Source organism: Centroberyx affinis, unplaced genomic scaffold (assembly GCF_046629955.1).
Source record: "Centroberyx affinis isolate AG114_WGS23_722 - 3 ecotype Tasmania unplaced genomic scaffold, CSIRO-AGI_Caff_v1 ptg001724l_1, whole genome shotgun sequence".
In the NCBI taxonomy this organism is placed as follows: domain Eukaryota; kingdom Metazoa; phylum Chordata; class Actinopteri; order Beryciformes; family Berycidae; genus Centroberyx; species Centroberyx affinis.
In genome coordinates, this window is record NW_027280131.1 from 197,911 (window position 1) to 219,486 (window position 21,576).

Consider the following 21,576-nt stretch of genomic DNA (forward strand, 5'->3'; position numbering starts at 1 on the left):
TTCATGACCATGGCATTCATGATGGCGGAAGGTCAGCAGCTAGCTAACTAGCTTACCTATATAGCATGGCAAGTATGGCTAGTTTGAACTTGGAGGGTCAGCTAGCTAATGTAGATAATGTTGTACCTAGGTTAGCTAGTTAGCTAGTGTTTCAATGACATCACCAGTCAAGGTGATATTAGCTAACTCTTCTATTACCTCTTAGCTGTTTAACTGGGCTTCAGTCTAATGTTACTTAGCCAGAAAGACGGTGGTTCTTTGGCTCCGCCCACTGAGGTTTAACTAACCAATCAGATTATTTCTGCCTCCAGAGCAATTTAAAATCCAGTCTGCTCATCTCCAAAATCCCAGACATTGAGAACTTTGGAGAGTGAAGACAAGACAAGACTGTCAAGGGACACATACACACACACACACACACACACACACACACACACACAGAGACACACACACTGGCTAAATGAAAACAGAAAGATGGATTTTTATCCAAACTTATCATAAAATTCTTCTCTTAAAAGTCACCAAAACTGTTCATTTAAGCAGTGCAATGCAATACTTTCGCCCTTTTTGTGCTCATTTGGGTTGATGTTGAACTTGACCTCCTGCACGTCATTGCTGTGTAAACTTGCGCCACAAATGCACAACATGAACCAATAATTTCTAAACTCGATATTAGTCTCAACAACAATAGGCTAAATTGATGGCTGACCCTGCTAGCTTGAAAGGGCCCCGCTCTGTCGTAGTATATGTGTATGTGTGTGTGTGTGTGTGTGTGTGTGTGTGTGCATGTACACACACACACACAGACACATGAGGGGGTTGGGGAATATGTGAGCCCCTGCTTTTCCACAAGCATTGTTTGCCCCGACTGTCACGGCATCCCACCCTTGTTAAGCCTGGAAATGGGGGCGAGCCGGTGGGCCTTGTTTGGGGGACGCACGGCGATCTCATTACGGGAGGAAGCCGCCCCGCTGGAGCGGAACGGGACGGGACAGGCTGGGGATGGAGAGACAGGGGGGGGGGGGGGGGGGGGGATGGAGAGAGGGAGTGAGTTTGCGGTTTTTGGTTGGTGGGAGCAGAGTGGGAGGCTCAGATCAGAGTGGGACTCGCAGGTCCAGGTCAGGCAGAACCCCCCCCCCCCCCCACCTCCGCCCCTCTCCTCTTTTGTGTGCCGGGGCCTCCATTGTTCTAACCCTCATTAACACAAACTAGGGACTCCTACTGCTGCTGCTCCTCCTCTGCTTTGCACTACGGGACGTAAACGGCGAACACCGGTGTGGACTCTGACAGAAACTGCAGGACAGCAGGAGTCTGGGGTCGCTCGCTGCAGGAGACAGAGACACCAGCATGGACACCGGAGGCCGAGACTACGGAGCGGCGGCTATGAGGAGGGGAAGCTACGATGATGCCGCAGCCTCTCTGCGTCCCGTGAGTATCGACCAGACAGAGACCAAACGCATTGAATGATTTCAGCCAGAATAATAACATAGCGGCACTAATCTGTTGATAATGGTAGGAGCCTTTTCTCCTGGTAGCACATCAATTGAGCCTCACACTTAGCAACGAGTGCTGATACACACCTGAGAGGAGAGCAGCATAAACAGCATAAAGCCCTTTTGATCTCACTCTGTATGTTAAGATGCTGTTTGATCTTCAGCTTCAGTTCATGTGTTTGATAAAGTAGATTTGAATGGCAATAAGGAAAATGTGTTTATTCTCAACTGCGGTATCTGTCAATTGATTGAATTTCAGCTTTTCAACGTCCAAATCATTTTGGTATTCAGTTTTCAACAGCGCATCCCATTACATGAAGATACAATACAACACAAAGATGGATCCAGATAGATAGATAGATAGATAGATAGATAGGGCTCACATAGATGTCATCTTAGACGTGAGCGTTTTCTCAGCTAGACAGTCTCACTAATGCTCATTACTCGATAAATGTGCACTATTTTGCCTCTGACCATGCAGACCGGATATTTCACAAAGCAGAATGTGCACTGAATAAGAACATGCAAACTGACTTTGAATTGGGAATGATTACATTAAGAGTTCCATTTCCATCATTTCGCTTGGTTACAAGGCCTTTGCCAACATGATACACTTTGATATTGCAAATGTGGGCGTGAAGCAATGTTTTAGATGAAAGAGTCACTTGATTTTTTTCTTCAAATGTGGTATTTTTTTGTGTGGGTTTCGATACATTTGATAGACAGATACACTGAAGGGCTATGGCAAGCGCTTAATCCAATTTCTCATAAGTGGAAAAAAAGATACTGAACAACAACTGTCATTCATGCAAGTAAAGCTTCTAACTTCTACTGTGGGAGAGTTTTTGCAGGTAAACACAGCTGGCATTTTCCTTTAGAGATGATGCTGTGACCTGTAGTATGTTCATAATTCACACTGAAGCGCACACATCACATGCCTGCGTGCGTCCTGGACTTTTGAGCTAGGTGGGTCACCCCGGCCCTTTGTGGCCCACCGCTGATCCATCATGATTCAGCGGACTTGTGTGCCAAGCTTGGCTCTGGGTGAAGGGAGAGGCCAGAGAGAGAGAGAGGCCAGAAACCCAGCGGAGAAAGACAGGCTTTGTCAAGTATCTTTGCTTTTGTTTGTTTTGTTTCGCCTTTTTTTTTTTCTTCTTCTCTTCACTCCAACATAACCCAGTTTCTCTGTCTGTCTCGCATGGAGCAATTAGAGCGCAGCGGCGTCAACAACAACAACATGGAGAATCTCTTAATTTTCTCTCAGCACGCTGGGAAAGTGCTTCTGCTCTGATTGCAAGTGGCTCAAATGAACAATACCATGTTGATGTGTTTACAGAATGAACGAATGAACATAATGGAAACAGTCATATAATCAAGAAAAATATAGTTATTTGCATTGATTGTCGTCTCGAATGGCGTTTATTTACGATTTATGTTTTTTCACAAAGCTCTGCTACACACAAAATAATGAGGATCTTTATAGCTCAATGGATAGAGTGTGGTCATACCTGCTGAAAAATCCTTGAGAAATACTGCCCCCCCCCCCCCCCCACTCCCATTTCACTGCATGAGACCTTTCGAACAGCCCAGCGGAAACGAAACTGACTGTGGCGCGACTCTCTAGAGGGAAGCACGTACTGTATGGGTGAAGGAAAGGCTGAGGATGTGACAGACCTCTGACCCTGTGGCATGATGAGAGGGAAAGGCACTCAATGGAAGACGGGCAGCGGAGTGCTTCCTTTAAAGCCGATGCTGCGTCTCTTCAATACAGAGTTATATAGAGTGTAGTGAAGATTTTCTCAGGATGAACTAAGAATGTGTTACAGCTTTGTCCGTGAACATCAGTGAGTAAATAGCAGGAAGGATCACTAGGATCTATATGCTGCAACATCACATGTCACACTATGTAAATGTTTGGCTCTGCTCCGCTGTTTCAAAGAGCTTCAACAAGAGGCTTAGGCCTTTCACTATATAAACACAAAAAATATGGATATGAAAGGGAATCTTATGCATTTTGACCGCTTTGTTTTCAATAAACTTCAGTGTTTTTGCCTAAATTTCCAAGTGCTAATTTTCAACTTCTGTACAAAATAATAACATTTATGATATTTGCAATTTTCTGCATGTTCATAAAATCGCTTTTCATCCGTTCGTTAGTTTTAATAGTTCTACTTTAAGAAAACAGTGTATTCTTGTAATGATATTATGTTCAGGAAGTCACATCAAGTCACATCAGTCTGTAACTAAGTCTGTAACTTTATTTAAACAAATATGTAACTACTACATATAATTATTTGATTACCTATCATCAGTTAATATTATTAAAAGTTGTGAATTTACTTACAGCACTTTACAGCACTCCATGCAGAGAGACACGTCTTCATTTTACTTGACTTTAATCCAGGGTGAGGTAAAAAAAAAAAAAAAAAAAAAATGCTGATGCGTTTCAGCTATGAACTGATTAGCCTTCATCAGAGCATGTGAAGCCAAAGCACATGGACAGGCTTCATACTCATCCTGACTGACTGTTTGTGATTGTCAGCACGTGTTCATAGCCTTCTTAATCGACTGAAGGACTTGAACACACGTGGTGAACATAGAATTCATTACAGTCAGTGTTATTCCATTGGCACCAAGGACAGAAATGTCACCTCTCCCTGCTGAAGAGGTCAGAGGTCAGAGGTGGAAAATTCTGTTTATATATTGTTTTCTGTGTTTCTCATACAGTGTTTTGAAGCTGTGGTGGATGACAGCATTCAACCCTCTTGACATTTTTCACATGTTGTGGTGCTGCAGCCTGGATTCCAAATTGATTAAATTGAGATTTCTGTCAATAATCTACACAGAATACATCACAATGGCAAATTGAAAACATGCTTTTAGAATGTTTTGCCATACTATTTGGGGATTTTCTCCCACCCTTCCTGATTTTCAATGGGATTCACTGTGTGTGTTGGAGCATAAATCACCCTGATCTACGGTTCTTGGCAGTCTGAAGCAGGTTCTTCTAAGAAATTTGTCTGTAGTGGATCCAGTCATTATTCCCTTTATCCTTAGAAGTGTCCCAGTCACTGCTGCAGTAAACCACCACCAGGCTTCTCAGCAGTGCTTAATTTGTAAATGTTGAGGTCCCGGAACACCAAGTGGTCGGTGTTCCCGTGAGTCGGTCTGGAGGGAAAAGGTTCCGGAACATATCAAGACAACAAGCGCATTGGAGGCACGGTGGTGCTCAGTACAGCCATATAGCTCACTGTAGACCTAACAGCCTAAACATTACTAAATGGCCGACTATATGACCTTAGAGCTCCAACTACTGCTAACCTATAACAATATTTGATTATTGTATAGGCTATATAATGCTCATTTTTACAAACCTGCCCTTCAAGTAGTAGACTAAAGATATAGCTAACTGCACTGTGCACAACATATAAATGCCCACATAGGCTATGAGACATCCTAATCATACATAAAGGAAACTGCAATGGCTTCAACCATTTACCAGAGAAATTCTGGTTCGAGTAGTTACACATCAATATTCAAAACAAATACTTAAATAGGATATCGATTTTGAATGTAGGAAACAATAATGCAATAAAACGTGTCTTGGTGCAGCTAGAAGTAGACCTAAATGTGACACTGCTGTACTGTTTCTGTGGCTTTATACTGTTTCAAGGGCATTCAAAGGAATTTGAAGGGGCTGAATACTTACTGCATCGAAACAGTTTCATTTATAATTGTTTTGTTAAAAAAAAAAAAAAAATGGAAAGAAAAACCACTTTGACAACATGGATGTGTGTGTAGATCAATTGAATCCATTGTGAACACCACAAAATCTGAATGAATAATTTCTAAAGGCTGTAAATTAGACAGATTCAAGGCCAACACTTTAAGGAGAGTCTGATTCAAAACCATGTGGGCTGCCATTATAACGGCTTAAACCTTACACCATCTCTCTGCTAATATTTGAAAGGAAAACAGGATTATTATTTTAGTAAAACAGAAACAGATATGTGAAGTACATTACTAAATGACAGAAGGCAGGATTATGATCTGATACAGTTCTATTTCCTGAATTTGGAAAGGTTCAGTGGGTGAAACAACAGTGTCAAACAGCTCACAGCTGCTAATTTGAAATGAGCATGAGTGTGAAAATGAGTGTGAAAGTGAGTGTGAAAACCTGTATATGAGAATAATGGTATAAATAGGGTAAAGCATTGTAACGGTTACACTGAAAAACATCTGCTCATTTGAAATGTAGAACTCTTTGGCAAGGAAGAGATGGAAGAGATGCTTGTTATAATGTAGCTTGACTTATCTCACCTTTTCTCTCTCTTCTCTTTGCTGTTCCCTCTCTCTCTCTCTCTCTCACTTGCTCCTCCCCTCCCTGCTCCCCCTCCTTCTGTCTCTCATTTTTCCCTCTCTCTCTCTCTTTCTCATGTTATTTTACTATATGTGATGTTGTATGCTGTATGAGCTGTCCTGTCTGCAACTTTGCATTTTGACTCCCAATGAATTTGACTCCCAGTGAATCTCCAATGAGATTTGGAATCTCAATGGGACTTCACCTCGTTCAATAATGGTTAATAAAAAAGTAAAATAAATAAAACATGCACACATGATCGCTTTTAAACCCTTTGCAAATTGTTTAAGGCAGCGTGTATGTAGAGACAAGGACTAGCAGAATTAAAAGGATCATTTTTAAATAATTTTGTAATTCTGCTATTAGACCTGCTTGAATCAGACAGTTCTGTAAATCAGTACACAAAATTCACAAAAATTAATTATTAGTATACATTAAATTAGCTTGAAATCAACACTTTTTAACTAGGTTTCACTGACATAGATTAGGCATTTCCTAGAATAAAAACATTTCTTTTTATTATGGTTGTTGTATATTATGCATGCATAAATGAGTATATTGTTCAAGCTCTCTGTTTTCTTACAGCACCTCCGGAGCTTGGCTCAAAGACGACGCTCAGCCCCGTCACTGGCTTTTGGGAAGGCACTGGGGATGCCATGGTCTCCAATCAGGTGTGTGGATCTTTTTTTTTTCAAACCTTTTTTGTTCATCCATTGAAAGTTTGCAGAACCTGTATGCATAGTCATACACTTACACACACTCCACAATCTTCTACTGTCTGGGCACCTCATCAGTAGTTGTGTGTTATTTTTATGTTTATTATCTTCCCGAACCTTATATTTTCCCAGGCAGTCTGGACATACAATTTTCTGATCAGACTGCTATTATAAAGCAACAACTTCTCACCTTGAGGCAGCAAGTCTATCTTAGTCCTGCCCTCCTCTCCTCAGTTGGTGCATGAACACACAGACTGATAATGTAGATCATATCCTATTTATTTACTGTTATTGTAATGTGGAAAAAATGCATATTGCAGCTTTAACAAAGAAAGTGAGTGTGAGTGATTTCTTCCTGTTGGTGTCAGATGATTGACAGTAAGCAGAGCCTGATGTAATGCGCCCACTGATACGAAAACACTCAACTCAGCACAATGAAATAATCAAACAGAAACTTTAAGAAACCAAATGAAGGCTTCATGTTGACTGTAATGGGTTATCTAGCTCATGCAATTCTAACTCTTCAAGTCTGTGGAAGCTGATTTACTGTAAAAGAATGAATGGCAGCAAATGGCTTCTTACTATGCTGACTGTGTGCAGACACCAGTAGGAATAACGTGAAGGAGAGGGGCAACCTAGAACATAAAAACACCAGTATTTAACCTTTAACCTTTAGGCTAGCACCCTGTTTCATTTCCTTTTCACTACAACCCCCACCCTACAGATGGCAGCATTTAGAACAACAACAGGTACATATAAAAAAATATTAAAGTATCTTTTCAGACACACTGGATATAATGTATGAACAAATAAACTTTCTCCTCCCTCTGATCTCACTACATGCTGAACAGTGTCAGGTCAGTTCACCTTCACATCACCAGTGGTGGGTGTGGGCCACAGACCCACTCTGTTCACGCCGCAAACACAGATGTCACGCTGGGGAATTTACAGTATGGGAGTTTCAACACAGCTGTGAGCACATTGCCCAAACTCCCCCACACTCATACAACAACAGCCCGACGCTGAGGACCAAACTGCTCTCATAATATTGATTTTTCTAAACAATTTCAAATCTCTTGTAAATCAAACAAAGCTTGAAAGAGTTTTTTTGTTTTGTTTTGTTATGATGTTCAGTCTTCTGTACCATCAGGAAGTTGGCCATGACCTTTTCAGAAACAGAATCAGAATTACTTTAATTGGATGTTACAGAAAATGTACAGGAAGGTGTCTTGTTGACATTTGACATTTGACATTTGTGCAGACGCACACCTGACAGCTGCCAGCACATACTTCTCAACATGATGCAAGGACAATAGACTGTATATAATATGTAACAGACTATACTGTAGGAGAATAGATAATAGACTGCAAGACATACAATAGACAGAAGATTACGTATATCACTCACAGACATGCACAGTATACACACTGTACATTATAAATAAAAAAAAAAGATGTAGGTATTTTTGTAGGTAAAAGTCATTATTTCTAAAGTTCATCATCAGGCCGTTGGCTTGAACTCCCTAACCTTTAATGCCGTCTATCACATCACAATTCTGTCACCTAGACCACCAGATGAGCCAGTGGGCGAGTCCATCAAAGCCATGACAGAAATGTCACAGACACATCCCACCTTCGCACTTCCACCCATTCAGCGCTGAAGCCAACACACACACACACACAGCGCACAATTTTCCTGAGGGGGGAAACTTGAAGGTGTTAGTTTCACTGTAGTGGGACTGTCATTGACGTAGAGATTTACTTTAACCTATTTAGATTGTGGTCACTATATATGTAGTTAGAAGTTATAACGATGTCAGTATAACTATAACTATATTCTATTTGTGTAGTATGAAGGATGTAGTGGAGGGTAAACCAAACAAACTTAGTTTACCCACCTGTTTATTCGTGAAATAAACTTTACACACCTTTTTAAGACAATATAAATTCATAGTAGCCTATACATCATAGCAAGTAGTGTCAGACTAACGTACTGTAAGTAACTTTAAATAAAACACAAGTTAATAGTGTTTTTCAAAATATTATTTTTATTTTGTATTTTGGTGGCTTTACATTGCTGGACTTTTCCCCCCGTTTTATTTACCAGTATCTTATGTGTCATCTGCAGTAGACCAGAAGGGCAACCTGCAGGGAAAGTACCTCTGTTGTTACAATTTGAATTTCAGCCCAAAAACCTGCAGTCAGTGGGAAGAGCTATGACCAAAACTGGTTTCATATTTCATCTATAACACAGACAGAGTCATGTACAAACAACAACTTAACTAACAAACTTACTTCGCGCCTACTACTTTACTTGAAGGTGATTTGATGCTGAATGATGAATGATGTTGAACATTTTGATTAGAGATTTCCATTGGGCAGCAGCAGTATGACCAGTTTTTATATATTGACATTATGTCTGACATTATATGATGCCGCATCATTATTTAGTTAATATTGTGAAATGCCATGTGAGATGAAAGTTGATCCCTTCAATAATAAAAGTGAGCACAGATGAAGTCGCTGCTTGTTTTTCTTATTGAGGTGACAGTCTGGTTTTTTAAACTCTGATTAGCACTAATATTACATTGAAGCCACAGTATGTTTTAGGATTGAGTTTTCCACCTATACAATTCCACCTTTTTCCACCTCTGCATAATTAATTAATTACCAAGCTTAAGTCAGTCACTTAATACATTAAGGCACCCAATATATTAGCACCACATTCTCCTGCGCCTCCTATAATCAAATCAAAGTTTATTGACATACATAATATTGATCTGGTGGGATAGCTGAAGCCTTCGCAGACAGATCTGACATTTCCTCCAAATTAAACCATTATTCCACTCTCACATTGATATTTGATGGAGGATCACAATGATGAACCAGCCAATCAATAAGTTTGTCCCGGCCCATGACGATGAATGTTTTTATTTTTATTTTTTAAGGACAGATGCAACCACCAAGACACAATGGAAGAAACGGCCTGTTGTGTTGTATCACAGTGTTTCTGATGTTAGCTATAGGTATAGGGGGGATCATGTGGTGATAAATATGAATCCTCTTGGATTTGGCAACACATCACATGGACTCTGGTTCACTACGCATTTATAATGCAGGCATGACCGCTTCATGACAGCTAGATGGCACTTTCATGAATATTAATTCTGGCCTTATGTCAGCTTTCATATGGTGTTCATGCAAAACTGACACATTGCATGACATATCAGGAGAACGGGGCGCCAATTTATGGAGTGGAAATTTCAAAATAAAAGTCCTCTCATAAAATGTGATATTTACGTGAAAACTGGTAGTGTGAGAAAGTGTATTATGAGGCTGTTTTTCAGACTTCATATGCCATTTGTTTCATGCAACACTTTTCACCCACATGTCTATGTGCTTCTAAGCCTGTAGACAGGCAGTTAGCATGAACATCTTAGGTCTCTAATGTACAATGTGTCCAAAATGTCTGGAATCATAAGCATCAGTAATACCATAATATGTGTTGCTTTCCCCACACACACTAGCTGATCTAAGGTGTCAGACTTTTCCGACTCATCTGTGTCGCCCCTCCTCTGTGCGTCCTGTCTCCCCAGGGAGGAGGCCTCCTGCTGGGTCACGGTGGAGCAGAGTCCCTTTGTCCTGGGCCTCAGCAGTGAGAACGGAGAGCTGCTGCTGGACGAGTGTGTCCAGGTCACCGAGGGCACCAAGACCAGGGAGAGACACCTCTTCCTCTTCGGCGACGTCATCGTCTTCGCTAAGCTTAAGTAAGAGGTGGAGATGTTTGATTTTCGCTTTGTTCGTTTTCATTCATTTGCCACTTACTGATATGCAGTGTGATACAGTACAACCATCCTTCATCTCATTTAAAGTTAGGTTTAAATCAGAAAACTAGGGTTAAACTTAAATTGTCCAACATAGCTCTGTTTAAGTTTAAATCTAGGTTTACTTATTTTAAACCTAGTTTTACTAAACTCTGATTAGCACTAATCTTACATTAAACTAAACCTTGTGGGTGCAGCCCAGCCTACACGACTTTTCTGTAGTTAATACACTCTACTTATGATGAACATTTTGGCCGATGTGTACTTTGATGATTTTCTAGGTGTGGCTCTGCTGAGAGGGAATCACCATGCTTTCTTCAGTTTATTTGATGTAGTGACTGAACACAAACAGAAAGGCAGTGCGCTTGGAGATTCCCCAACAGTCCGTGCATGCAGTCCAAAAATACACGCGTGTAGGTTTCACTTCCGCTTTTACACTACGAGGCTTCATTCCAACGGCACAAACGGACACTCATATTTCAGGGGAAGAAAGCGAACTAAACGCTACATCGGCATGATAACTGCCCTCGCCGTGTTTGTTTTTGACTTTGATTTTGATTTAGTCGAATCCCTCTGCACATAGTTTTACATGATGACCAGGGAACTGACCCCTGTGTAGGGATGTAAAGGGAGTCATGTGATGTCATATTCAATCACAAGCCGACTGTTTTTAAATATTTCAACATCACTTCAGTGGATTCAAGAGAATTTATGAAACCAGATGCGTTTCTTAGGAAACATGTGAAATGATGTCACCTGTTATGAGAAAACATATTTTTAAGACTGAAGAAAAATTTTTAATTACTTATTAAGAAGAATGTGTTTTGGCAGTGGATGGAATAGAAAGTTTCCGTCTGCATAATCATCCCTTTCAGTATGATGAGAATAAGCTTGCTTACCAGGCTCTTACCCAACACAATTAAACAGAAAGTTTACATGATATTATTGTAAACTATTGTGACAGCCTGTAACAGAGCTCAGGCAGATGATCTGTTTGTCAAAGTTGGTGGAAGTTTTATAGCTTGAGTGGGAGTCCAGTCACACTCATCTCTTTACCACAAACAACTGCCCACTTTTCCGGTAGACACACACCGCTGGGACTATTGTATGATACAGTAAATAGGTTTTTCAGTCTATATATGAGTATTCATTATATATCCATTCATTGTGTTACGATATTTTAGTTTGTTGAGGAGAAACATGCAGTTCAGAGTCTTGTCATTGTGCTCTAGATGGGTCCAAGAACACCAATACACAGTAGGTTTGAGTTGGTATTCTGCTCAAATCAACCTATTGTATCTGAATTGTAACTCCTTATTTACTTCTCATATCTTACCTCTAGCCGGTCGCGCTTCGCTTCTCTCTCTCTCTCTACCACTGCCTCCTAGGAATATGAATCAATCCCACTTGTTCTCTCTTTTCCCTCTTGCCAGCCCTCTCTGACTCTTCCCTCTTCCCCCCCCCCCCCCGCCAGCGCACCTCTGCTGCAAACACGTAAAAAGGGTCGGAGGGGTCATGATCAAATGCTGTAGAAAACTGAGGATGTGGTACGGAGGCGTGCAAGAGGACGGACCTCAAGTCTAACCCCCCCCCCCCTCTCTCTCTCCTTCAGTTTGTAGAAGCTGTTATTGGCCATTCGGGACACAAACAACATTATTTCAGCATTGAGTCCGGTGACCTTGAATTTACGTTTCCGTTGTGCCTGCGCCATTCAAACACGCCGTACCTGTTCACCTACAACCCATTGTACAACCGCTATTACAGCAAACACTCAGTCAAGCTTATTCAGAAACCTGACCTGACTCCAGACTTGACCCTTGTTTTCTTATGATTATTCTAGCCATTATAGACACTCAAGCACCCTACTCCACTGTGCCTCAGACTCAGTGTGTTTTCACATTGCCCTTGGCGTTCAGTAGTCACGCTACACAATATAGTTTGTCACTGCAGAGGAGGATTCTCCCTGGAAACCAGAAAGTTTTAAGCTACAAAAACAAAATTCTCCTCTCAAATTTAAGCGGGGACGTGTCGGATTTTAGATGTGCGCGTGATTCCTTTAAATATGCACACGATTGTTTCAAAATGATCGATCACTGAGACAGAATTCAATGCAAGTAAATACTTAGGAACTAATGCATCCATTTCAAGATTGATTTTTTTTTTTATGAAGCAGGGATAATACAGGACCGTTCAGATGAGTATCGCCTTGGTGTCCGTAACTCAAACTCTTTTCTGGTCTGAGGACAGGAATTTGCCCGTTGTGATGTTTTGTATTTTGATCAAATCGGCCAAAAAATGTCACTCGTTTAGCTGTTTCTTTGTGTCTGAGCAGGTCGACCGCCAGCTACCGCCTGAAGCACAGGGTGAGCCTGGAAGACGTGTGGCTTTATGGTTTCGATGATGAGCCGGAGGAGGAAGACGGAGCGGGGGACATTGACCTCAGGGTGACCCTCGTCTTGGCCTGGGCTCTCACTTTCTGCATGGTGTCGTTCCGGTGAGCTTCCATTGAACTGCATTCATCCCCTAAACCTTAACCCTAACCTCTAATCCTAATTCTAACTATCCCAATTCTAATCTTCATCCTAAACCCAAATCCTAGATCTAAACTGGCTCCGTGAAGAAGTGAAGACTGGAAAAATGTCCTCACTTTGCAAAAATGTCCTCATTTGAAGGTCTAAAACTCAAACTGGTTCTCACAAGGATAGCAAAACAAGCACACACACACAAACAAACAAACACACACACACACACACACACACACACACACACACGTGCATACAGACTCGTTCTACCACTTATCTCGTGATCTCTCTCTCTCTCTCTCCCTCTCTCTCTGTCTCTCTCTCTTTCTCACACTGGTTCAATGAAGCCAGTTGTGTTCATGGAATATTCAGACACACAGCGAGCCAGCTTCGGTTTCGGTCTTTGGCCTCGGTCAAAACAGGGAAGTGGCGGGGAGAGAGTAGCCTCTCCGCAGCATCACAAGACAGCAGCTTGTGAAATAGGAACTTGCCGAATCGATCACATGTCCTCTCTTTGTGTCAGGGGAATAACAGTAGTGGACTTTATCTAGAAACACTGGCCTTTACAATAATGATGAAGTGTGGAAGAAAGACAACCTCATATCATATTCCCTATCTAGACAGTGAAATCGACTCAATGGAATCAAAGTGCTTTTTCTCTGCAGCTAACAGAATATCGACCATGTTTGATCCGAGACAGTAACTGGCGCTGGTTAAGAAACAGTTTGTTTGTGGCTGTCAGATTTAGTCACGGACTCCCACGTTTCTCGCCAAATAAGTCAAATCAAACAGTGAGACTGTTTTTGAAGAAGTTGATGAATGCCACAATGGGCTTTGAGTTGTTTTGACTGAGAATGAGATGTCATTCTTTTCGGGGTATTCGTTCTTTCACAAGTGGCTCAAGTTCATGTGTTGGGGTTTTTTGTGGTGTGGATGCATCATAAAGTCTACCAGAAACAATTTGTTGTCCGATCTGTACGAGCAGACTCGAGCCACCCGTGCCTCATGTGCACACAGTCGCGGTACTGCAAGGTGCTTTGGATAAAAAACGGGGTCACGCTACATGTTATGAAAAGGTGAAGAGCGGATGTAGACGTAGACAAGCACGCCTCCGTCACAACTGCGTTTCCACCGGCGGACACCAAGCCACAGCAGAGCAGTCTCAGTCCAGGAGGAAGTGGAAGGTGTTTGGTCGGGGGCCGCCGTGACGCTGCTTCCTGTTCCCATGACTGGCTTACACTTTCCACCAGAGTTGTTAAAAGAGCCCGAGGGTGCTCTGTGCGCCTCAGTCCTCCCACTGTCTCTGCCGGCCCGTCTGCCTCTCTCTGTGGATTAGTAACTCATACCATGCTGTTATTTTGCCACCAGCTCGCCTGAGGTGAAAGAACGCTGGCTGGATACTCTGCACAGGTAAGAAACACTGGCATCCTGAGATTAACAAATAAATCATCTACAGATTAATATCAACCAATCTACATGAATAGCCTTATAATCCTAATAATCGATGACAGACTTGTTACAGTAGATGAGATGAGACAGTAAAGCAATTTAGATCAATGCTGCCAACGGACAAAGTAATGCATCTTGCTTGTGTTGTATGAAAATCTCATGTGTAAGTCGCTTTGGATAAAAGCGTCTGCCAAATGTGAAACTGTAAATTGTAATCTATCACATCAGTCACACAGGAAAATAATCTATGTTTATTTTATTATTATTTTTTTTTTATCATGTATGGTGTCCTTGGGTGTTTTGAAAGGCACTTACAAATTAAACATACTATTATTTATTATTATTATTATTATTTTTATTATTAGTAGTAGTAGTAATAGTAGTAGTAGTAGTAGTAGAAGTAGTAGTAGCAGTGGTAGTATTATTATTATTTTATAACATCTTTAAATGTCCTAGAATTCTATTAATTTAGTCATTGTTACTCATTCATTCATTGATGTAATAAGTTTTGTATTGAGCCGCTGTTTGGGCGACATAAAGAAGAACCTACTAGTAACATAGTAACATGCTATCAGGCCATGCAAAATCCTACATAGGGCTACAGAAACTAAAAATACAAACCACTGAAAGAAAACAGATACAACTCAAAGATAAAATTGTAAACGGACTGTCTTTCATTCTGATCACAGGAATATTAAAGAAGCAAAAGACAGGGCTGGTTGTGCTTCTCCTCCTCCAAGCGTCCTCATGAAGGTGTTGAGTGGCAGTATCACAGTAAGTCTCTCGCTGTCTGCTTCCCCATACAAAACCCACATGTTTAGCATATAACCATCAGTAAATAATCCCCTCCTCTGTGTCTCTCTCTCCTCTCTCTCTTTTTCTGTTTTTTTTTTTTTTAGACTAAAACTCTAACAGGAGGCGGCATGGAACCTTTCATAGAGTTTCCGCTCGAGGTGAGTAAAATCCCATTCCACTGGCTTTTTTCTCGTTGAGATTAAAGAGGTTCGAGTGAAACGTGTTACAGCTGGTGGGGGAGTTATGTGCAGTTTCAGGCCGCTGATCAGAAATGCATAAAGCTGTAAACAGTGCAGTAGAGGTAAAAGAGCTGTTTGGAGGAGAGGGCCTGAGTTGTTTTGTTGATAAATGAGATGCTATTATTATGGAGGCTTTGATTCAGCCACACTCATTATTTGCCTCTGTTCATTTGTATGATTGTTTCACTCTAAGTCACTCACATGGAGACAGGCATGAAAGGCGAGGGTGTGTGGTTTGAGAAAACACACCTCCTCCCTCCCTTCCTCTGCCAACACGTTCCTCTCGCATGCTCATCACCACTTCCCCTTTTCTTTTATTTTGTTGCCAGGGCGACGCGAAGGTCTCCGCCCCGTCGAAGCCGTTATATAACCAAGAGGACAGGTTGACGCAGCCTATTGGTGAGTTTGAAAAAGCCTCCGCAGACATCACTCAACGGCAAGTGTTGATGGAAGGGTGGGCCTCATTTAGTGTACCAACACTGCAGATAGAGATAAGAGCAAGTAGGCTAAGGGCAACCGCAAGAAGAGAAAAAGGAAATCTCACTACTGATGAGTTAACCAAGTGCTAAGACAAAAGCATCAATTTCAACATCTCTCTCTGTCTTAAATTAAATTGCAGCACTCCCATTTGACACTGTGGCTTTGACTCTATTTAAGCTTATTCCACTGATATAAGTCGATAAGGGCATCAGCTAAATGCCTAAAATGTAACTAGAATATAAAACGCACGATCAGGTGATTGATGGAACATGTTTTCTCCCATCAGAAAACAACAGCAGGTGGGGCAGTGCAGTGAGGAGGCTGAGGAGAGGCTCCCTGTTGGGCCGATCAGACGCCAAGACCAAGACGCAGCTGTTCGGACAGCCGCTCGGCAAGATATGCCCAGACGACGGCTCACTTCCCAAGCCACTCACAGTACGTTGTCTTGCAACCATTACTGACTGTCGAAGTGCTCGTGCAGCAAGGCACTGAAACCCAAACTGCTCTCATCTGGGAGCTGCTCAGTGACTCCCAGATGAGGGTGTGTGAAACTCTATTCTTGGTCAACTTACGTGGTCAAAGAAGTTCAGTCACTTGTGGTAGGATAAGCACTGATGAATGAGCAACCTCTGAACCTCCTGAGGATCAGAATAACACATAGGTAGCACCCGCTGAGCTGACCTGTGACACCAACACCAGTTCTCAGAATTTGTTGATGAGGGCGAGAATAATCCATGTGAGCATTGGCTGGTTGTTTCAGTCTCAAACGTGTATGCCACACATAATTTTCATTTGTAAGATATGTGATGCTCTGACATAAACACACACTTGCACATCCCTTTTTTTTGCTATAGTCTGATCTCTCCCCCGCCTGTTGCTCTGTCCTCTCTCCAGGAGATGCTGGTGCTGCTGTGGAAGAAAGGGCCGTCCACAGAGGGAGTGTTTCGGAAGCAGTGCAACAACAAGATGAGGGAGACCATCAGAGAGCAGCTCAACAGCGGCCTGGAGGTGGACATGGAGGGCCAGCCTGTGGTTCTGCTAGTGGGGCTGCTCAAAGTACATACCCTTTCTATTCTATCTGTTGATGACTATACTGCCACTATTAAGACTACTACCACTACTACTGTTACTACTACTAATAACAATGGTTTCACAATATTACATGTACTGTAATATGTAATTCAATAGCTGTAATGGGAGGTGCCCACTTGGCATACTCGCTCTTACCCACACCCTCTAACATCCAAGCCAAGTATCTATGAGGGCTTTCCCCTTAGTTTGATAGCACATGGGAGTGTCACATCAGATCACGTGTATTTATGTCAATACTGTATGTCACCAATGTCCCTCTCCTGTTAATTGCAGAGTTTCCTGAAGGAACTTCCTGGCAGCCTGCTGGTGTCTGAACTTTATGACAAGTGGATGAAGGCTCTGGACAGTGAAGACGCCCAGCAGAGAGCTTCGGAAATCAAGAGGTAAGCGAACGATTGCTGCTAATGAGTCCAGACAGTGACATTTACCAGCAACTGCGACCCTCAGTCGGTACTTAATTGCCCCGAGGTAAAGCTGTTGTTATTCAAATAGCCATTCAGAAAAGGAAATCCATCTGTGTTCCCATCACTGTTTATGTGGTGAAACACGCATGGGGATTTTGAATGGAGTTTTGCAAGAGGGTGAAAAGAAGAAGTATTCCCGCTGCCCTACATCTGTGTGCTCCACATAAAACACTTCTCTTTATTTGCCTGTTTCCTGTCCAAAAAAGAGAAGCTTTAAAAAAAAAAAAGAGCGCCAAACTGATCTATGTCTTCTTCCTCTTCTTTTTTGTTCTTTCCCCTTGCTTCCCCCTTCGGCCAGGGTGGTAGACTCGCTCCCGGGGCCCAACAGACTCCTCCTGCAGCACCTACTGAGCGTGCTCCACCATATCCTTGAGAGCGCCGACACCAACAAGATGGACGCCCACAACCTGGCGGTGTGCATCGCGCCCACGCTGCTGCAGCTGGGCAACACCCCCTTGGCTGAGCAGCGCGATAAGATGGACAAGGTCAGAAAATTTAGTTATGAATACATTTTCTCACTATGGCTCTTTGAAGCTCTGTGGTTTCACTGTGCGAAAAACCTCAAAAGGTTTCGTAAGAAAGAGGTTACAGCTGCACACACGCTAATATGGAACAGCAATGGCTTGTTTAACAAACAACTGGAATATTGATATTTTTCATAGTGAATCATTTTCACTTATCCTATTCTTCCTCTCATTTGCTGCAGGTGACAAAGCTAACTGAGTTCCTCATTGAGCATTGTGAGATTCTTGGAGAGAATATCCTGACTCTCCTGGATACCGATGAAGATAACTCAGGTACGTTGACACATTGCTCTGTTATACTCTCCCTTCACTGGAGAATAGATACACACACGATTAGAGTAAATGAGAATGATTAATATGAAATTCAGAAACCCTGATCATGCCTTCTGTTTCCCTCTCCGCAGACTCCCTGTCCTCCCAGCACCATGACTCCGCATACGACAGCACCGACCCAGATGCAGATGGAGATGCAGGAGACCAGGGACCCTCCACCCAGGGAGGGTCGTCTCCCTCTATCCTCTACGCCTCCACAGCCGTCCCCTCGTGGCCCTCTGATCCCGCCTTCCACACCGTTCCGAAGCCCGTGTTTGACCGTCGCTGCTCCGAGCCCATCATCTTCCCCTCGGCGGAGATGAGGAACCTGCGCAGCCTGGCCAGGAGTCACGACGACTGCTCCCTGGAGAGGAGGGGCTTCGACGAGCAGCCTCTCAAAAAGCAGATCTCCGACGATTCCTTCCTGCTCGGAGGGCGGGGCGAAGCCGGGTCTTTCCCAAAACTCGACAGGAGCTTGAACATGGAGCCGGCTGGTAATCGCTCATGCTCCTCCTCCTGCTCCCTGGAGAGCGCTGCCTCCAACCAATCAGAGGGCTCCGTTTTCACCAGTTCCCCGCTGGTGTCGCCGACCTGCCCCCGTAGGGCGCACTCCATCCACCAGGCCTCGTCGGGCGCAAAGCCCCGGCAGGATGTCGCCAGAACGGACTCAGATGGGAAGAGACGGTCGCAGTCCATGAGGGTAGACTGTAAGGGCCCAGTGAGGACCAAGAGCCTGGGTTCCTTCTCCTTCACCAGGGGCAGCCTGAAGAAAGGGGACCCCCAGAAAGAAAACCCCTTCCCTTGTGAAACGCTCCAGGAGGACTCCCTGAGTGAGGCGGAGCTGCCAGCTGAGTCTCCGCACAAGCCGCGCCCCCTGTCGGCCATCGAGGTGTTTCAGCAGGTGGACAGCAGGCTGCCCTGCAGGCCTCCGTCGTACCAGCGGGCGGTCCAGAGCGCAGGTCTGCCTTCGCATTATCGCTCAATGACAGTACAAGACGCCATAGAACTGGGAAGGAGGTCCCGCCCGGCCTCTGTGAATTATGACTTCCCGCCTACCTGCCCTGTCAATCAATACGCAGACTGTTTTGCTCAAGTGGCAGGGGATGAAGCTGGCGTTGTTGAGCGGCGTCTCCCTTTCCGCCAGAGAGCGATGTCTGAGTCTGTGTCCAGAGGCCATCATGAGGTTGTGTCACGGAGATGCAGCCAGCCGGTGTTTGAGGACTATTCTTATGCCAAGGAGTCTTACGTTTGATTGACTTTGGAACTTTGGAATGTTTCGCAGATTGGAGTTTTAGTTATACAAATGTTTAAGAGCTGCTCTGGAGGTAGAAACTGGCAAACTTGAATGGCAAAGAAGCAACTATAAAAAATATAAATGGCAACAGCTTAATTTTTCATTCATTCATGACAATAACATTCATGACAATAGCATTCATGATGAGGTCAGCAGCTAGGTAACTAGCTTACCTCGGTAGCTATAGGCTAGTATGGCTAGTTTGAACTTGGAAGGTCAGCTAAACTAACTAGCAAACCAAAATAACTTAGCATGGCTAGATTGCATATTTTCAGTTAGTAGCAGAGCGCTGGACTTCATAATATTAGCTACCTCTTCTCTTACCTCTTGCCTTTTTCACTGTGCTTCAGTCTAGTACAGCCAGAAAAACTGTGGTCCTTTGGCTCCGCCTACTGAGGTTTAGCTTAACCAATGAGAAATGTTTATTTAACTTAAATCCAATCTGCTAATGTTTCACTCTTTCACTTTGAATGTATTCCAGCTATGTGCAACCATTATTGGTTGGACTTTCTCAGTAGTACTATTTAGAGTACAAAATTTAAAAAGGTATTTAGTTCCCTAAGCTATGTAAACACGATTTGTCGGGGACAAAAATATGCTGAGTTTTATTGTTCATTCTTTGTTGGAATTAATATGTACAGTATAGTAGATTTATAACTTAGCACACATTTGTTTTAGCTTTTTGTAAAATTTTTTGTCTTAACCTTGCATCATCTTTACTTCCACTACATTAAAGCACCTTTCTGATGAACTATGCTTTGTTTTATTTGTTTTTTATGTTGAATAAAGTCAAATAAAGATGAAGTTGAGTAATGTTTCTCAAAGGATGTTTCACAATCCTCCAATTCCTCCAGATGGTTAATCAAAACAACGCTAGGCAATCATTTGAGAAAATGGATGAACAACACTGCAACAGAAAAAACAATGCTTCCTTTCTCTGTTACTACTGAACCATTTAGACAGCTTTTTTTTTTTATATAAATGGATGTTGTCAGTGGCTCTGCCTCGCCTGTGGGTCAGACCATTAGTGAGTGAATTAATGAGTAGATGGGTGAGAGTTACAGTAGTTTGGCTCAACTTCTCCTTGCTAGAGCTGTTGCATAACAGAACCTAATAGGCTTCATTGAGAGAACACTGTGTTCTGGCGCATATGCTAAAACAGAAGGAAACCAGACTTGGTCACATGGACGGATTTGGTTTTTCTCTGAATTGCTTGCTGTCTCTGACTGCTTCATGAGCCAGTGCCACCTCGTCTTCCTTCCTGTTTCGACATATTATTTCCCTCCTTACTCTGATCCCAATTCATTTAGTTCATCCTAAGACTGAAACCAGAATTGTGGACGATCCGATTACAATTTGCATTCTACAGTGCTAAAAGATCAACAATCACTTGACAATTCAGCAACAATTTTGAGAACACAACACTTTAATTAAAATAAAGCAACCAATAGTAAAACACTGATAATCTATGATAGTGATTGTCTATAATGATCATTTATTTAGCAAGTGGAATATGCCTCTAATCCTCATTAAACCTTACAAATGCACACTTAAACACTGTATTGTGAAGATTGACACAAAGAGGCTGAGACCTCACGGCATGATTGCGGTCATTATCAGGAAGTAACATCAGATTTCTGTTTCCACTTCATAGAACATATAAGAGACTATTTACCTAGATTGCAATAACCACTTCATAGATATATTGTATAATCAAACATCATAATAGGACAGATTATTAAAAAAAACCATATTTTTATTGATATATTTGACCATACAAATTTTGTGTGAAGTCACATATGTTCTTGCATAATTTGACTTGCAGATGGAAAATAAGCTCAGAACACAGATCTATTTTACTGGAAAGCACAGAAACATTAATCAAACTCCTGCTAATGTCAGTTTTTCTATTGATTGACTGATTTTTATTTACAATGCATGTCCTCAAATAAGACCTTATCCTATCTACACATGTAAAATCTCTTCAAAGAAACATACTGTGTAGGACACAC

At 42.4% G+C, this 21,576-nt stretch overlaps 1 protein-coding gene across 1 annotated transcript; it reads left to right on the forward strand.

Moving 5' to 3' along the window:
- Nucleotides 1-14,208: 14,208 nt before the first annotated feature.
- On the forward strand, nucleotides 14,209-20,308 carry tagapb (T cell activation RhoGTPase activating protein b). Its single transcript, XM_071528761.1, has 10 exons — nucleotides 14,209-14,325; nucleotides 15,054-15,138; nucleotides 15,264-15,317; nucleotides 15,728-15,797; nucleotides 16,165-16,313; nucleotides 16,773-16,934; nucleotides 17,244-17,353; nucleotides 17,733-17,919; nucleotides 18,141-18,231; nucleotides 18,363-20,308. Exons 2-10 carry the CDS (start codon nucleotides 15,112-15,114, stop codon nucleotides 19,520-19,522), a joined length of 2,010 nt encoding a protein of 669 aa, XP_071384862.1. The 5' UTR covers nucleotides 14,209-14,325; nucleotides 15,054-15,111; the 3' UTR covers nucleotides 19,523-20,308.
- The last annotated feature ends 1,268 nt before the right edge of the window (nucleotides 20,309-21,576 follow it).

Excerpts from the sequence above, each read along its gene's own strand:
- tagapb (XM_071528761.1), top strand. The coding sequence starts at position 15,112 with ATGAAGGTGTTGAGTGGCAGTATCACA. Across the intron at positions 15,139-15,263 it reads TGTTGAGTGGCAGTATCACA|ACTAAAACTCTAACAGGAGG; the intron begins GTAAGTCTCTCG and ends TTTTTTTTTTAG. Across the intron at positions 15,798-16,164 it reads CAGGTTGACGCAGCCTATTG|AAAACAACAGCAGGTGGGGC; the intron begins GTGAGTTTGAAA and ends TTCTCCCATCAG.